The sequence below is a fragment of the Trypanosoma cruzi genome, genomic scaffold (genome assembly GCF_000209065.1).
Source record: "Trypanosoma cruzi strain CL Brener 1047053516523 genomic scaffold, whole genome shotgun sequence".
In the NCBI taxonomy this organism is placed as follows: domain Eukaryota; phylum Euglenozoa; class Kinetoplastea; order Trypanosomatida; family Trypanosomatidae; genus Trypanosoma; species Trypanosoma cruzi.
This window is the reverse complement of record NW_001849480.1, coordinates 27,161-44,370: the sequence shown is the minus strand read 5'-3', so window position 1 is coordinate 44,370 and position 17,210 is coordinate 27,161. Positions and strand designations below refer to the sequence as shown.

General features: G+C 52.0%; 1 protein-coding gene, 1 non-coding gene and 3 pseudogenes across 2 annotated transcripts, besides 14 other annotated features; all 5 read right to left on the bottom strand.

Annotated features, from left to right (window-relative positions):
* Positions 1 to 891: part of a sequence feature (heterozygous, non-Esmeraldo-like haplotype) that runs on past the window's edge.
* Positions 672 to 1,123: a mobile genetic element.
* Positions 892 to 5,894: a sequence feature (areas not merged during assembly with more than two copies in the genome that could not be assigned to a particular haplotype).
* On the bottom strand, positions 1,397 to 2,530 carry Tc00.1047053507895.60 (UDP-Gal or UDP-GlcNAc-dependent glycosyltransferase, putative; the record flags this gene model as incomplete). The annotated part of the gene is made up of 1 exon (XM_809506.1): positions 1,397 to 2,530. The coding sequence occupies one exon, from the start codon at positions 2,528 to 2,530 to the stop codon at positions 1,397 to 1,399; it is 1,134 nt and encodes a 377-aa protein (XP_814599.1).
* Positions 3,238 to 6,288, bottom strand: Tc00.1047053507895.50 (annotated as a pseudogene).
* Positions 5,895 to 6,113: a sequence feature (areas merged during assembly that could not be assigned to a particular haplotype. This can correspond to areas where the two haplotypes were merged or to regions with more than two copies in the genome that were merged during assembly.).
* Positions 6,114 to 6,735: a sequence feature (areas merged during assembly that could not be assigned to a particular haplotype. This can correspond to areas where the two haplotypes were merged or to regions with more than two copies in the genome that were merged during assembly.).
* Positions 6,736 to 7,308: a sequence feature (areas not merged during assembly with more than two copies in the genome that could not be assigned to a particular haplotype).
* Positions 7,309 to 8,329: a sequence feature (heterozygous, Esmeraldo-like haplotype).
* Tc00.1047053507895.31 lies at positions 7,702 to 10,068 on the bottom strand (annotated as a pseudogene).
* Positions 8,330 to 10,680: a sequence feature (areas not merged during assembly with more than two copies in the genome that could not be assigned to a particular haplotype).
* Positions 10,681 to 14,134: a sequence feature (areas merged during assembly that could not be assigned to a particular haplotype. This can correspond to areas where the two haplotypes were merged or to regions with more than two copies in the genome that were merged during assembly.).
* Positions 11,783 to 11,806: a sequence feature (AT_rich).
* Tc00.1047053507895.10 lies at positions 12,030 to 14,039 on the bottom strand (annotated as a pseudogene).
* Positions 14,135 to 14,491: a sequence feature (haploid, non-Esmeraldo-like haplotype).
* Positions 14,492 to 17,210: a sequence feature (areas merged during assembly that could not be assigned to a particular haplotype. This can correspond to areas where the two haplotypes were merged or to regions with more than two copies in the genome that were merged during assembly.).
* Positions 16,699 to 16,726: a microsatellite.
* Positions 16,974 to 17,038: a sequence feature (T-rich).
* Positions 17,128 to 17,210, bottom strand: Tc00.1047053507895.5. The gene has a single exon (XR_008255496.1). It is a non-coding gene; the product is annotated as a spliced leader RNA, 5' partial (transcript).

The window sequence follows — 17,210 nt, the reverse complement described above, 5'->3', positions numbered from 1 at the left end:
CGAATAAATTCGATGACCCATGCGTCGACAGTTGTGGAACACACCGCCGCCACGACAGTTGCGGGCAGTCCCGTGGTGCTGGACCCCGCCAGGCCAAAGGCGGTGGCTTCAGGGTGGGGGACGTCTCCGTCTCACGCATCACACAAAACAACACGCCCTCGCCACCCAACTTCGTGCCCAGCGCCAGACGTTTCGCCAGAGTGAGGCCGGCGGCGTTCCACCGCAACGCAGAAAGCCGCAGCAAGCCCGCCGTCCACCAGCGAGTCCACCCGTCGTCTGCTTCCCGTCCGCCAAAGCCGCCCCTACACTCTGCAGCCTTCTACAAGAGAACACAAGCAGGGGAAAAAAAGTACAGCTGCGTCGCCAACAAGCAGGGGCCGTGTGCCACTGGCGTTGTCCCGCCCGCTCGGCGCATCGGCGACGGGGTGAGCGTCACGGCACGCACTCTCCACACACCGAGAGCCACACCACCGGCACTGACAGCAAGTCGCACCGTGGGACGCTCCGTTCACAAATAAATCACACGAAAACAAAAGAATACATTCCCAGCGGCTCCAAACCGCATGCACCCACCGCGAGGTGAGGGCTCAGGTGTGGGAGGGCCGAGGCAAGCAACGCACACAAAAAAAAATGTTGAGTCACTCCATTTCCCAATTGCACAATTAAAAGAGAATAATCTTCTGGGCCGCTGGCCGGATCCTGAGTTGCTCAATAATAAAAAACCAAACCAGATACGAATAACAAGGGATGAACGGAATAAGAGTGGATTCACCACATCCTCAAAGCTTAACACCAGGTGACTGTATGTTTATATATACCATCCGTTAGCCTCAATCGTGGCCCGTTCACTCTATTCGGATAGGATACATATATTTATTTATTAACTACGAGGTGGCAGACTTTGGGGTCCTGCGGCCACAACACCCCGCTGCGTGGTGGGAACCAAAAGGGGGCGGGTGGGAAGGTAAAATAAAAATAAAAGATTATCCGGCCGCTGTCGGCTCCCTGATGCCCTTAAAGTGGTGAGATAGAAAACTGTCGTAAAGAAGTGTATATTCGTTTTAGCAGGATATATACATTACCTAATTTAGCTTGCCCACAATTATTTTATTAACAAGCTCCTAATAACATGTAAAAAAGCACAGACTCACATACATCGTTCATTGGCGGCCCAGCACACACACGCACATCCTCATCACGTGCCCCCAGCAGAAGCACACACGCACGCGGGTCGAGGGCAGGGAGTGACACGCTCCACGGGGGCACGGGGCGGTCAATGACACATTCCACGTCGTTCGGCCACGGAGCACATAGGGCACGAACCGGGGTGCAGCAACCAATCAAGCAATACATTAGTATCCAACACGCACAGAAAACAAATCATTCCGTCCATTTGTCAATCGCACAACGGGTATATCACGTCTTCTGAGGCACGTTCCACACGGGCGACAGGCGATGTGTCGTTGCCGAAGCGCGCCATCAGCGCAGCGTAGTCATCCTCCTGCACGTGATGGACACACATCGAGGTCGGCACCACCTGCGAGTGCCCCGTGCCATTGCGAGCGTCATGGAAATGACAACCCAGCACCTTGACGTATACCATTGGGTTGTACTTCACTTCCTTCTCAAGAACCCAAGCAACCATGGCGTCTTCGTTATGAAAACGGAGCAGAGCAAACTCGTCATCACGTTCCTTGCTGTACGGCAGGTATGCCAGGCGCCGCAGCGGTTCGTACGACACCAACGCCTCCGCCACATCCCTCGACAAGGTATAAAAACAACCAGCCATAAATGTGTTACCCGGTAAGCCCATTTTCCAAAACAGGGTTGTACCAATGTGGTATCCCATGTAGATCCCTCGGCGCGGCAGGAGGCGCAGGTGAGCAACAAACAGCGGCACGCGGAGGAAAATGTCGTCATCGCCCTTCGCAATGTACCTCGCGGTCGGGAAAATGCGGGGCGCAAGGTCAAACCAAATGTACGTCTTGCGGGTCATACCGACATCCGCCTCGTCGCCCCATGAGCCGTATTGACCGACTGTTTTGTTAGTCGTCACGCGGCCCTCGTTCATTGGCAGCGCAACCACGTCGTTCCACTGCGCCGCCTCCTCCAGCAGCGCGGCAGAGTAGTCGTAGCCGTGCGACGGGTGTCGCCCAAGGACGTACAGCACAAGCATCGCACCGGTGAAGTCGTTCGCCCTCGTCGCCACTCCGGGAAACCGCCAGCACGTCGACCGCTGCAGGTTGCGTCGTGTTCGCCTCGCCTCGTCGTCCGTGGAGGGGATGCCCAGCACAACCAGATACTCCCGCCGGCTCCACGTGTCCACAACACGGCGTGGTATGTAGGCAAGCGCTGCGTCGTCCACTGTGGCGGCTTGCGAGTGGCGGAGGTTGTTGGGCTCTGGTGCACCATCATCGTCAGCGGGGACAAAGCTGAGGGACAGAAGGTTCGTGACCGCAATGAAGAGAATCAGCAGTACGGCAATCCGCCTCAGCTTCCGCTTCATAGTCGGCAGTTTCGTTTTCGCCATTGTCGCTCTCGGTGTGAGAATCTAGGCAAAAGAAAAAAGGGCGGAGAGAGTGTGTAGTAACACCGATCAGCAGACACAAACAGCACGGGCAACAACACGAAACAACACGGCCACGCGGGTACACGAATGCCCGTCAGCCAACCCACTGCGCCCCACCCGAATCCGGGACGGTGCGGGCAAAGGGGTCACGGCGGCAAAGAAGCCGACAGCACGCCGCCGCGGTGGCTCGGCGATCCGCAGCCAACGCTTCTCTGCCACTCCTTGTGTGTTCTCAAAGAAGTCCCATGGTCTGCACGCCAGCCACCGTTGCAGTGAACGTCCGCCCTGCTGAGTGGAGATATAGAGGAGAGCCCCGGTCCCCGCGGATGGCGCTGCAGCAGGCGGCGTGAAACACAACCCCGTGACGCATCCGCCCGGTCTAGCGCACTCGCTCGATAATCAGTTCTCGCCGAGAATCAGTACACTGGCAGATAGTTTCGCAACACCACCTAACAACAAGGAAAAGAGGAGAGGAACTACCTGCCACAAGCATCGGCGTCCTGCCGCAGCCGCGACGGGCCTGGCGCCTTTCTGCGTCCAGGGGAAACCGCGCCGACTCCCTGGTGAAGCACAGATTACTCACTTCCCCAGTGTCCACTCCACGTTTCTGTCCGGGCGCCTGCCGAGCCGGGCAGCGGAGTAGGTGCGGACTCCTCTCCTCGCACAGCTCACGTTGGCCGGTTTTCACGACGTCCGGTCGACGCGCCATGCCATCCGTCCTTGCAGCTGCACGAGCACGAGCCGCGGTCCACCGACTCCGTCCCGGGCATGTGGCACGCCGCGTCGTCGTTGCATGTGCCACACCCGAACACCACCACTTCCTCCGGAAACACATAGTCGTACGACACCTCCTCACCGCCCTGCAGGTTGCACCCAGCCACAAACCGCGCGGGTGACGTCACAACAATGCTCGATGGAAAAAAATTGGCGAAGGAAACCCTCGAGTCCACCTGACGGTTGTGTGCAAGCGCCACGGTGGTGCCGCTGCCCGACAGTTTAATTTTGTGCTGAGAATACGGAATAATTAATACTGATGCTGCGACCACGACGTTGCCCTCCACACGCCACTGCGCACCATCCTCGAGTGTCACCAAGCCGTCCAAGTACAACAGCGCGGAATTTAAAAGCCTCTTTCTGCCAACAAAGTAGCAGTCCGCCACTCGCAGCAGCCCCGCGGAGCTCACGGTGGTGTCCCCGTTGAGATACAAGCCATTAGCCGCGCTCATCGTGTTGTTCTCCACGTCAATGTAGCCGCCATTGTTCACTTCAATAGCATAAGCATAAACAGATGATTCCATACCTTTATTCTCCATCGTACTCAGCGTATTTCCCTTCACAATGATCCCGCCACCATCAACAACAACAGCATCGGAGAAATAAACGGCGTAACTATTCCCCTCGATGTAGCTGTCAGGTAACAGCAGCGTCAAATTTTTCCCGGGATCAAAATCCAGAAAGGCAATGGCGTGGGTCGACGTCGTCACAAGCGTACTGCCTGCCACCAGTATCTGGGAGCTCGCGCCAAAACCACCCTCAAACTCCAACGCTCCAGAATCCAGCATCGAGGATGTCACGTTCACGTGCACTCGCGCACCACTCCCCTTGACCGACAGGCCCATGAGGACGCACTGCAGCAGCGTGATGTTGAGTGTCTGCTGTGGCGCGTCGAAGCTCCACAGGTCCAGCACGATCGCGGCGGTGAAGGTCACGTTGACAAAGCACAGACCACGCACACCGGGATCAGGATAGTCCACGGAGCTGATGCTGCCACCGTGCACGCAGCGGACCTCCGTGTCCCTCGCATCGGGGAGCGGGAGCGGCCCAAGGCCGTCCGGAACCGCAGCCGGCAGACACGTGTCACCGTAGCCGCCAGCAGCGCACACGCACCCACAGCCGCTGATGCTGCTCGTCCTCGCAGCAAAGCACACGGCCTCCACCGTGCAAGCGCCGCAGTCCAACACCGTCACGGGCGAACCAATATTGAGGTCTTCTCCGTAATTCGTCACAGGTGAGCCCCTTATCTCGTTGCACATGCCGTAGATGGTCGGGCGCGTGTCGGATGGTGGCGACCACTTGTTTGTCATACATGCAAAGGACAAGAACGAGCCGTAAGTGAAGTTGTTGTCAATTATCGACCAAACACTCTGATCGCGGAACGCCACGCCGTTCTCCTTGTCCACGTACACAACGTAGGTGGTGCAGAACTCGTTGTCGCGGTGCACCAGCCAACTGCCGCCTGTCACGGTCAGCGTGTTTGCCATGAGCATGGCAAAGCCGAGACGGAAAGTGCTGGACACAATCTGCAGCACGCTGCCGCCAGCCACCACAACGTCCTCAAACACACAAGCACCTTCGTAGTATTCGATGCTCGGCGCACTCCACGAGCTGTTCTGTATGGAGAACACAGAGCCGCCGCCAACACGCAGGTACGACGCAAGAGCGTACATTACGTGCGCCCGCGACACGACAGCGCAGTTGTCCATGTAGAAGACACTGGACAGGTTTGCGCAAAGGTCGTGCTCCACGAGGATCGTAGCGCACGAGCCCCCGTAACAAAACAGCGTAGACCGCGTCATGACAAAACACGTCGACAGAAGCCGGACGCCGTCCAGGACAAGCGCGGGGCCGTACCAAAATCTCTCGTGGCCACGGGTCGTCGGCAAGTACTGCGACCCGCCAACCGTCGCGCGCAGCGTTGAGTTCGCCAGCAGCACACTCGAGTGCAGCGGCATCGCGCCATGCAGCACGATCGTGCCCTCAAGCGACGTCACATTCGTCATGTTGACGAGGGCGTGGGGCATCAGGCGCGCCGTGCTCTCGCTGAGGCCGCCAATCCGCAGCTGCGCGCCGCCCGCAAGCACGCAGTGGCGCAGCGTCACGTTCAGCGCGTCACCGAACGCGTCCATCGAGCGCAGATCCACCGCCACAGTGATCGGCCCGCTGAACACCACCGAGTCAAGGCACGCCGTCGCCCGCCCGCCGCCAACCGTCACCGACCCCGTCAGCGTCACGCCACTCACGCAGCCCGGCGCACCGCCACTGCCACCGGACCTCGCAGGCGGCACGTCGAACGGCAGGCACGCCTCGCCCACACCGCCGGCACGGCAGCCGCACACGCAGTCGGAGAACGACGCCGTCAGCGCATCAAAGCACGCCAGTGCGGCCGCACAGCCGTCGCACGGCACCACACTCACGGAGGGCAGGCCGGCCATGCGATAGTCGCCGCTGCTCCGCAGCACCCGGCCGCCGGCACGGTTGCACTGCACCGACGCGACGCCGCTTGTGATCGCCAGCGCGGAGACAAGCGTCGCGCCGTCGAAGCGCACCAGCGACGACGCAACAGACCCCTCGACGCCCACGAAGCGCAGCACCGAGTCAAACACGCTCGCCAAGCACAATGCCGCCGCCGCTACTCACAACCGACACGTTCGTCACAGAGAACACCGAGTGGCTCCGCAGACTGAGACGCGACGAGGACGCCACATGCAACGCGGACGCGGTCGGACCACCCGACGCCTCCAGCGACACGCCGTCAAACACCACCGCGCAGACGCAATCAAATCAGTGACGCCATTGCCCTCTCATTGCCCACACAGTCCCACACAGCCACCGTGCCAAGTAGCGTGGTCCAGGCAAAACAAACGTGACCATTGGCGCAGCTAGTGTGACCGATGGGTCGGCACAGCACAAGAAACAGCGAAATCAGACGCGCACGGCATACACAAGGACGAAAGAAAGAATGAAGAAGCACGACGGCAGTACGCAGACACGGGAAAAAAGGTTTCCCACCGATTGCACAGTCCAATTGGCTCACAGATGTCGGAATGGTGGTCGCCCAGATGCCGCGCGGTGGTTGTGTCTGCCGTGAACCGAGAGGATGATGAGAGGGAAGAGAGATGCGGTGCAATCCTCATCTATCTCGGTTGGTGGTTACACCAGTCACGCCATCCCCTCAGATCGCCTGCTGCAAAGTCCGTCACCATCAGCAGCGGTCGGTGCCTTCCCTCTCCCACTTGGTCGCAACTCCACCAACGCCGTCGCTCGCCTCCACCCTCCCAACACAGAGCGAGGCAGAAACAGCAGGAGTTGCGAAAAGTGAGACAAGTACGCAGCCGCAAAGTCCCACTGCAGCCACTATGGCAAAACAAAGGAAGTGCGCAGCTCAGGCACAATGAAAATACAAGAATTACTCCAACAAACACTTCAATACGACGTGGAGGCACCGCAACCCACACAAAAAACGCAACGTCGTGCAGTGGCCGTTTCTTCTTTTACATTGACTTTTCTCAAATGAGTCCTGTGGCCGCACACCAGACAACATCGTCAAGAACGTCCGGCCAATAAATAAATACGTGAAAAAAAGCCCCGTCACGCAAAGAGGGATTTCAGCGGAGGACGTGAAACACGTATCTTTTATGCATTTTCCACGGGACAGCGCGGTGGATCAATAATCAGTTTTTGCCAAGAATCAATAAAATAAAAAAGCAATAATTCCGTAAACCAGGCAATAAACAAATCAAGAAAAAAGCAACGGGCCTACCACAAGCATCAAAGTTACTCTGCATCTACAAGAGGCTTCGCGCCTTTTCGCCGTGCAGAGGCACTGTTGGGGACAAAGCCTTTACACCCCAAGGAGAAATCGCGCCAACTTTTTCGTGCAGCACAGATTCCTCACATCTTCAGTGCCCGCTCCATTTCTCTACGCTTGCCTGCAGAGACAGACGGCGGAGTAGACACATAATTGTCTCTTAGCGCATTTCACTTTGGCCGGTTTTCACGATTTCCAGTCGACAGCCACAGCGTGTCGTGCGGCGGCGGGCCAGTCCGTAATTCTGCATACGTCGCGGTGGTCCCATTCAAAACAGTCCGTCCCGCCCTCAACGGGATGCGGCGCCTCACTCCACGCGGTCACACGGAGCGCACTGTTCCCTCAATAGAACTTATGCCTCGCCCATACCCCTTAAAGATGCTTCTGTTATTGATGAGCCTTAGAACACAATAGAATAAAATGGACAATGCAGTAATACTGCGACACCGCCAGCCACAATGATTCCATTATACGGGAAAATTCCCCGATTATGCCCAGTATGCGCACACAAGCATTCAAAAATATATGTATCCCGCAGTACTTTTTACCAGAAATCAAAACCGCCTCTTGCATTCCTCAATTTGTTTTCCCACTTCGGTGGTTCTTCCACACTTCGTAGAGCTTCCTCTCCTCTAAAGTCTTTGGATGATATTGGCACTTGGTACTGGCGCACCTTTTCTCTCCAAAGCCCCGCTATTTCACGGCCTTCATCGTCGCTCACATTATCGGAATTTACAACACCACATCTCCGCCAGCCATTCATCGGCGTGCTGTCTGCGTGCTGCACATAAATAATCTCCCACGACATGTCTCGGGATAACTCCTCCCAACCAGCAAAATATGCCGCCAGGCACTCAGTGAACTGCCTCACAGTGCTGGCGGTGGTGTGGTGCCCACCCGCCGTAGTTACCCGCAGCCCAAACGGCTTCTTCCGCGGTAACTCCACGAAGAAAAAAAGGGTCCTCCAGCGGAAAGTTTTCAACCGCCGGTATGCACAGCAGCCGATGCTTTATATTAGTATTTGTGTGGTATTTCATTGCAGCCGATTTACATATAACTCGGTAGGGTGCCCTTCAGGGTCCGCCTTCAGCACTGCGTGCTGTCCTCCACGACGTGCTGGTGGCCTCAGCTCCTTGAGGTCCTCTACTAATGCAGCGACAAGCTCCACCAAAACGAATGCGCGCAAGCCAAACCCTCCCATACATTCGGACAAAAGAGTATTCCTCTTCCCAATAATAGCAACAGAAAAAAATATATTTATTACCCATCACTTTTCCAAAAATAGTGCGGTATTCGACGTCCGAGGCAAAAAGATATCGGTGCGTTCAGAAGTCCGTCAGCACCGACTTCTCCTCTTGCTCGGACAACACTCACGAGCTTTTGAGACGGATTCTCAGAATACCACAGTCTCACTCCCCCGTGCGTAAAGTGCTTTTCACCATCCCGGGACTTGATCCCATCCAAGGCATCCTCAATGGGAGCAGAGTGCGCAACGAACTCATTCGCATCAAAGATGTGATGTGGAATCGGTCCCACTTTTTCCATGCGTTCTTTGACCATCCTCCAGCATTCCGCTTTTTTATCTGGATCCATACCCCGCTTCATCCATGCACACATCGCCTTCACGTCCATCTCGGCGGGGCAATTCACGATAATTCGCGCCGCCCCTTCTTGTTTCGTCCATTTATCATAGTTGCCTACCTTTGGGGATGGCACCACAATCATGCCCCAACCGGTGCCAGGCAAAAAATATTCCTCTGGCGGCGTTCTTTACTTTGCCACATTGTAGATAATACACTTTTATTCCACAATTCCACAAATCACAAAAATTCCTTGGATGCTTTACCACCCACGTATCCTCGCACCGTTTGGGTGGTCTTGTCAGACACTTACGCATCTCCTCTCCAAAACTGTAGACTACCACTTGGAGTTTCTCCGCATCGTAGTGCAGCAGCTGGTAGAGGAGGTACGAGCCGGCAGCCATCGAATTCCCAATCCCGGGCATCCCAATAAAAACACGCCTCCCAGGCGCAAATTCGGTCTCACGGTGGGGGCTGAACCATTTGGTTAGATCGCCTTTGACGGTCTGCCACACTCGATCCACCTCACAGTTCACATGGCAGTCACGAGTGGATTTGCCGTCCCTTTACGTGTACGGCCATATATAGTCCGAGGTGAGCACCATCCGCCTGAGACGTGGTGCACCGGATTGCTCCACACCGTCATTCTTTTCAAAGATTTTTCGAACCGCCTTGTACGTCCATGACTGTGCTGATTTCCCCTCCTCCACCTCAATGTTTACCAAACAACGTTGGGTGACTTCCTTGACATGATGCCACTTTGCATTGTACACTGACTTGTAAAATCCCTTTAGCATCGCAGATTCATAAACTTTTGATGCCTCACGCCTCGCTTCTGTCAGTACCTGCGTGAGTACCCCGTTTGGTTTTCCTTACAAGAGGAGTGACCGTATCCTTTCCTTCATAGTCCCCCCATTTCCCAAGAGAGAACACACACTCGTGATGAAGCTTGTACAACTGGTACTCTGTTAAATTAAAAATTCTTCTAAAAAGCTGCTGGTCTTGTACGTAATTATCCGGCTCCTAAAAAAAAGTCTCCAGCAAGACATTTTTATTAATATCCACAACGCCCCTGCCACCCAAGTAGCTACGAAAAAATTCTACGGCTTCCTGTTGTACCTGAGAGTGATTCCCTCCAACATGATGTCCTTTACGGTGCTGCTTATAATCCACTGTGGTCGCCGCGCTTCCTCCACTCTTATGTGTGTCGCAGCGAGTTGATCTTTACCACGCTCCAACTCCTGCCTCGCTCTCCCACGATTTCTCTGCGGCGCGGCGGACGCTTGACTCCAGGCATTGCCACCTTGCACTCTATTGCGCTTTGGAGGCATTGTTCCTTCTTTTTTTTTGGTTGGATTTAGTTGAAGCTGAATACTGACCAACAAATAAGAGATGGATAAGAAAGAAAATAGTCACAGAAATGACTGGCAGCCACAGCAAGAGTGCCATACGTGCGGTGTGACGGCGCTGTACTTAATACACAAGGACCACCGCAACGACGGCGAGCGGATGCCAACCACCCAGCACGGTGTTGGTGAGAGCCACAAAAACAACAACGTGGTGGACATAGATGGCTTGCCCACGCACCCCGCACGCTACGGTCCCGCACCCGTGTGGCACCGCCGTCACCGCACACACTCCACACGGATAGATGCGCGCGTGAACGTTGCCTTTAACACGTACAAACACACAAGTGGAAAGGAAATTCGGTGCAGCCACGGCCACACGCAGACACTCCGCGTCCACTGCCCGGTGTCGTGTGCGGACTCCGCAAGGGGTTTTTGGGCACGCCACTGTGCCACACGAAGTGCCTCCTCGAAACACAACAGCAGGCGTGTTCTCCTCCGTTCGCACCTGTGGCGGTTGCGGTATCCGCTGCCTCGCCTTGTGCTGCTGGCGTCCACTAAGGTGCTGCATTGTGAGAAGGAGAGGGTGCCCAGCACGAGCGGTGCTGCGTTGGGTGGGCAATGCCCTCCGCGGCAAGACTACCAACGCGACTCCTGACCGCTGCGCTTACGCACTTTCTTCCGCTCCTCTCCCTCCACCCGGCAAGTGCACAGCCGCCAGCACATTGTCTCCGAAGCAACACACACGTAAAAGCGTCGTAACATATCTCTCGAGAGAACAGAGTGGCAGCCACACGCTGCGGTCATCGTGCCGACAAGTCCGACGCGGCCGCGTCCACACCCACAGCAGCAGACACAAAAAAGATCTTCCACTCTGTGCCACGTCCTCGTGCGTGATGGTGCGGCATTTCAGAGCAATACAGCTACACGCCGTGCAGCATTCCCACATAGAATGAGAGCCGCGACGCACTCTCAGTGCATCTTTCTTTTTCATTTCCGCGGAATGCAGCAGCTGCCAGCACCGAGTGCACGAGAGGCATCAAGCTGCACTGCAACATGTACGCCGTGTGGTTGTTTCTGCAGACACGCAAAGCAAAAAAGAGACACGCACGTGAAGAAACAAAAAAAACGCAGCGGAGGTGCAGGACAGACGAAGAGAAAAGAAAGAAGGCAGCCAAAGCTCAAGAAGGCACGGCAGCTCAACATGTGGCAACTCAAAATACGCTTGCAGAAACAAAAAATAAAGACTTAAAACAAAAAACAAGAGCAAATTAAAACGCAAAAACAGTCCCCTTGAAGAAGTCTTTCACGTTCACAAATAAAAATAAATAAAATGGTGACGCGGAAAAACAAAAAAAACACGTGTATATTCTTCCTGTAAAAATAAAAATATATTTGCGTCAGCCGTTCAACCTCCTGGTGTCCACACAACACCCACATTTCATTGGGACATTCAGTGCGTTGCTGCACATCTTGAATCCCTTCTTCACCACACCATCGTCGTGGCGCTCAATGCCTACTGCACGTGTAGTCGGTCGACGGAAACGCTAAAAACATCCCGCCAATCTCAAAATATTCCACCATATAAAAAAAACAAGCATATAGAATAAAGCAAAACAAATACCTCGTGGTGCGCTCCGGGAGAAAGAGGACGCCTTTAAATAAAGAATTGCACAGGCGGAAAAGGGATACGCAAAACAAAAATAAAATATATAAAATAAAAGGTACGTCCAAGCAAAATGTCAATTATTCCAGAGGGTGCGTGGAGAGGTACATTTTGCTCCCGCTGGAGGCAGGGGTCCCGCCGCGTTACGCCCCGTAGAGGGCTGCAAAGCCGCACAGCCCAGCAGCAGCACCCGCAACACGCCCACAAATAGAGCCTTTGCTCCTCTTGAACAGTTTTAGTTCACCGACACTCAGTGGGCGGATGTACAGAAAGACGTTCGTCACCGCCGCACTGCTGCCGCTGCCTCCCTCGCCTCCCCCAATTTAGAAGAATGGGACTCCAGTCCCCGCGTCTCAGGTGTTCGTATCGTCGCATAGCTCCCCACAAGCTCACCATTCACGTACACACATCCCCTGTGGCCGTCCTGCAGCATGAGCGCCACCTGGTATTCTTTCCCCGGCTCCCAAGTGGTGCCCGATGCTGTTTTTATTCCGTAAAACACTGTCTCCCACCTACTGTCCGCGTTTATCGACAGCCCAATTAAGTTCGTGCTGACGGGTGCATCCAGACCCGCACCCTGTAGAGGAGTGCTCAACCTCGGAAAATTTTGGATCATCACCCTCGCCACAATAGTGAAATCACAGCTTACAAAGGTGTGCGGCCCATTATGCTCCCGGCTGCTCACGGGCCATACTGCCCCGGACCCAAGCCCCGTGAATTCAAACCCATCTTTGGCCTTCATTGCATCCTTCGTCACAATTGCATTCACGCAAAGGTAATCGTCGCTCCACGTGTCACCACCGGAAGATGCGTTGGACAGGAAACCAACCAGACCCGCCGTGGGTGTGAACGACTCAGAGAAGGAGGAATCCAGCTGTGCCCAACTCTTCAAGACGTAATTGATCATCTGTAGCCCCTCTCATAGTAAGACAAGTGAAATGGTGTTGCTTGCTTTAATAATCCCATCCTGTAAAATGTGCAACGCACCATCCGAGTACAGCAGGGCGTGGAAAAGTTCCAAGTTATTATCCATGGCAACCGGTCCAACAGAAAACGAGCGGTTGTTATCCGTGACCCAAAGATGGAACACATTTTCCCTTTTCTCCCCCGAGAAGTACCCTTTTCCAAGTGTACAGCATCACCTTCACTCCCTCAATGTTCGCAGTGATAGGGGCTTCCACAGGCAAATTGTCTTCCCGAAAGACCCCCAATTGTGACTTGGCCCACACGCCTGAGAGTGTCCCAATAGCCTTCGTCCGCATTGCCCCCATGTCATGCGAATCAAACAAACTCTGGCCATTCTCGCAATCAACAATCATGAGAATTGATCCCTCCCATTCGGTGATGTGGGGGTTAAAGCATTCCGCAGGATAAACGCCCTCTGGGAACACCCAGGTATTGACGTTGTCCGTCGAATAAGTGATTCTGGAGAAGGATCGATTTTCCCCATTCCTCGCCCTCAGGGTAAACACAAGTGTGCCACCCTCCATCACAATGCCTGAACTACCGCCACCCTCAAGATCCGACAGGTTGCTTTTAATCCTTTGGGGGATCTGCCGTGAAGGTGAATTGGGTTCGACCCAGTCGATCAATGTACTTTGCACGCCGTCATTGGAGTGCGTGGCATCACCCTCAACAAGTTGAATATACCAGCCAACCGTATTCTAGCGACCAGCATTTTTTTCACATATTGTAGCTTCCCACAAGTAGAAGCACTTTATTTTCCTTTTCAATCGCTGTGGGGTTGCACGCAGCACCAAAAAGATCCTCTTCATTCACTGTACTAAACAGTGTGCGTACCATCCATTTATCCTTGTTGTTCTCGGCGGCAATTAACGGCCACGTCTCCGCGGCGTTGATGTACCCCGCCACAATATCAGAGGGACGCACATTCAATCTATAGTGTGAACCTTTATACTCGGCGTGACCTTCAGCAAATGCAATCGTCACTCCACCAGCACGGACAAGAGAAGGCGCAGCGAATGAATCCCTCATTCCACTTTTGCCAGAACCACTTTTTTGGTTCCACCTGCGTCTTCATCGGCACATAAATGCCAACCGGTTGTGGCATTCGCACGTCCTCTGACTGCTGCCCTTCCGCGTTAGCAGCTCCACATCCACAGCACGACATCACGATGAGGAGGAACAGCACCGTGGAAGTAAGATGCCGGGACATGTTGGGCCTCTGCGGCTCACTCTCTCTTCCTTCCCTCCTCCTTCCGCCAAATCCGGTCACGCGGCGACGGTTGTGTGTGCGGTATGCCTTCACTGCAGCAACACGTGAGAGCATACAAATATGTGTGTGTGGGCGGTGTGTGTGTTGTTTGTCCTTTCAAAGCCTTCGAATTTCACAGTAGCGATTAGCGCTTGGTCGTGGCTTCCTTCCCAGTTTGAGTGTGTTTGTGTGCAAGAAATCAAAGTAATATCTAAACCGCACCAAAACAGAACGTGGCAAAGAAGTGGGTGGCGCCACCATCTGCAGTGTAACACAACAGCGTCGTCGTGAGCACGGAGGAGCATCGCCCACACCAGCCATCACACACACAAACACAATCGCAGCGCTTCCAGTCCGCGAATGAAAAGATTCGGCTCTCCACAAAACAAACGCACACACCGCCAGCAGCCACACACAATGGAAAAAAAGAGCACACCGCCATCATAGCCACCAGTTAAATCCCACGGCCAACGAGATACGGCCACAGCTCCGCAGCCAATGCACACCAAGCACGCAACCACCCACAAAGCCACACGCGGAAGCGATTCCTCATCCATCCATGACGCGGCGACAACATTTCCAGCCATTCCACCCACAATGGAATTTGATGCCCGACTCAAAGCGGTCATAGGTGGTGCATCACGCCTGAAGGAAAAGTGACTCGCCGTCCACTCCCTCTATCCCTCGCTTCATGCCCACAGAAGGAGGCGCCAGCCACCCGCACTAAAAAGAAAGCATTCAAATAAACTGCAATGTGTATTTTGTGTCGTCGTGTGTTTGCCTGCAGAACCAAGAGTGAGAAAAATACAAAGAGGAGCAGAACATGTGAAGAGACGCACAAACAAAAACTGTACAGCAGAGTTGTACGACAGAAATAAAAAGAAACGAGTGCTCAAGCCTAAGAAATTGCACACCGGACAAATCAGCGAAAATTCATAGACGATTTATTTAAAATAATTAGAAAACACAATTCCCTCTCATCCCACATTAACCCCTCACACAAAATAACAAAAAAAATATTGTCCTCCACTACTGCCCCAAAAAAAAATATTGTCCTCCACTACTGTGCCAAAAAAAAAAATATTGTCCTCCACTACTGTCCCAAAAAAAAATATTGTCCTCCACTACTGTCCCAAAAAAAATATTGTCCTCCACTACTGTCCCAAAAAAAATATTGTCCTCCACTACTGTCTCACAAAAAAAAAAATATTGTCCTCCACTACTGTGCCACAAAAAAATATTGTCCTCCACTACTGTCCCAAAAAAAATAATGTCCTCCACTACTGTCTCACAAAAAAAAAAATATTGTCCTCCACTACTGTGCCACAAAAAAATATTGTCCTCCACTACTGTGCCACAAAAAAATATTGTCCTCCACTACTGTCCCAAAAAAAATATTGTCCTCCACTACTGTCCCAAAAAAAATATTGTCCTCCACTACTGTGCCACAAAAAAATATTGTCCTCCACTACTGTCCCAAAAAAAATATTGTCCTCCACTACTGTCTCACAAAAAAAAAAATATTGTCCTCCACTACTGTGCCACAAAAAAATATTGTCCTCCACTACTGTCCCAAAAAAAATATTGTCCTCCACTACTGTGCCACAAAAAAATATTGTCCTCCACTACTGTGCCACAAAAAAATATTGTCCTCCACTACTGTCCCAAAAAAAAAAATATTGTCCTCCACTACTGTGCCACAAAAAAATATTGTCCTCCACTACTGTCTCACAAAAAAAAAAATATTGTCCTCCACTACTGTGCCACAAAAAAATATTGTCCTCCACTACTGTGCCACAAAAAAATATTGTCCTCCACTACTGTCCCAAAAAAAATATTGTCCTCCACTACTGTCCAAAAAAAAATATTGTCCTCCACTACTGTCCCAAAAAAAATATTGTCCTCCACTACTGTCTCACAAAAAAAAAAATATTGTCCTCCACTACTGTGCCACAAAAAAATATTGTCCTCCACTACTGTGCCACAAAAAAATATTGTCCTCCACTACTGTCCCAAAAAAAATATTGTCCTCCACTACTGTCCAAAAAAAAAAAATATTGTCCTCCACTATTGTCCCAAAAAAAAAATATTGTCCTCCACTACTGTGCCACAAAAAAAAAAAATATTGTCCTCCACTACTGTCCAAAAAAAATATTGTCCTCCACTACTGTCCCAAAAAAAATATTGTCCTCCACTACTGTCCCAAAAAAAATATTGTCCTCCACTATTGTCCCAAAAAAAAAATATTGTCCTCCACTACTGTCCACAAAAAAAAAAGAAAATGCAGCCGATAGAGAACAACACACGATGCGGTCACAGTACACACCACACCTTTAAAACTACTGAGAGCGACTCGTATGCCAATTCAAAGAAAAAAAATTGTCAATCGTCTTTTGTTTCATATAATCCCCGCGACCTTTGGGAAATAGCATAGTTGCTGTCATTCACTATTCCAGGCAAAGAAAGAATTAACAAAAAACCTAAAACATGGTTTTTTACCCATCACATTTGAGTACTGGGGTTATAACGGCGTTTTTTTAACTGTGGCTTCCAATGTGGAAAAGTACGGCAATTGCCTCCCTCTTACGCCGTGTATTTTTGCGGACAAATATCAGCGATAAAATAACGACACGAAAATTAAGAAACACGTTATTTGACAAAAACCAACAACACAAAAACAAATACTCTATCATCTTACGTTGCTCCTTTTTGACACATGTCGTCTATAGAATCCTAATAATAATGATAATAATAACAATAATCATTGTGTAGCCAAAGACAGAAAAACAATAAAAAATCAAACAAACATTTTTCTCGCCAAAACACAAACAACAGCATCAAAAAACAAGTAAACATCCAAAAACAACGGAAACAAAAGAAAAAAAAACAGTCTACACAAATGTGCAATATGCCATGTCTTTTTTTCTACAAGTCATTCATTCGTCTTCCAAGACTGCCGCTCAACCGTGCTGCCGTCGCACTGCACTGAAATGAGTGGCCACCGCCGCAAAAATAAACAAAAACAGAACAAAGTCAATAGAAAACAAAACAAATAAAAGTGCAAAAAAAATAAAGGACACGGAACGTAGGGGAACAGTATAAAACTGGAAGGGAAAACTGGAAAACAGTTGCACAAGGGCTCAGGGATACCATACAAAAAAAAGGTCCGTAGACCCGGGTCAAATAAATTGACCAAACATAACCTCCAGAAGCGGATTTGGAAGCTTCGCGTACCAATATGGTACA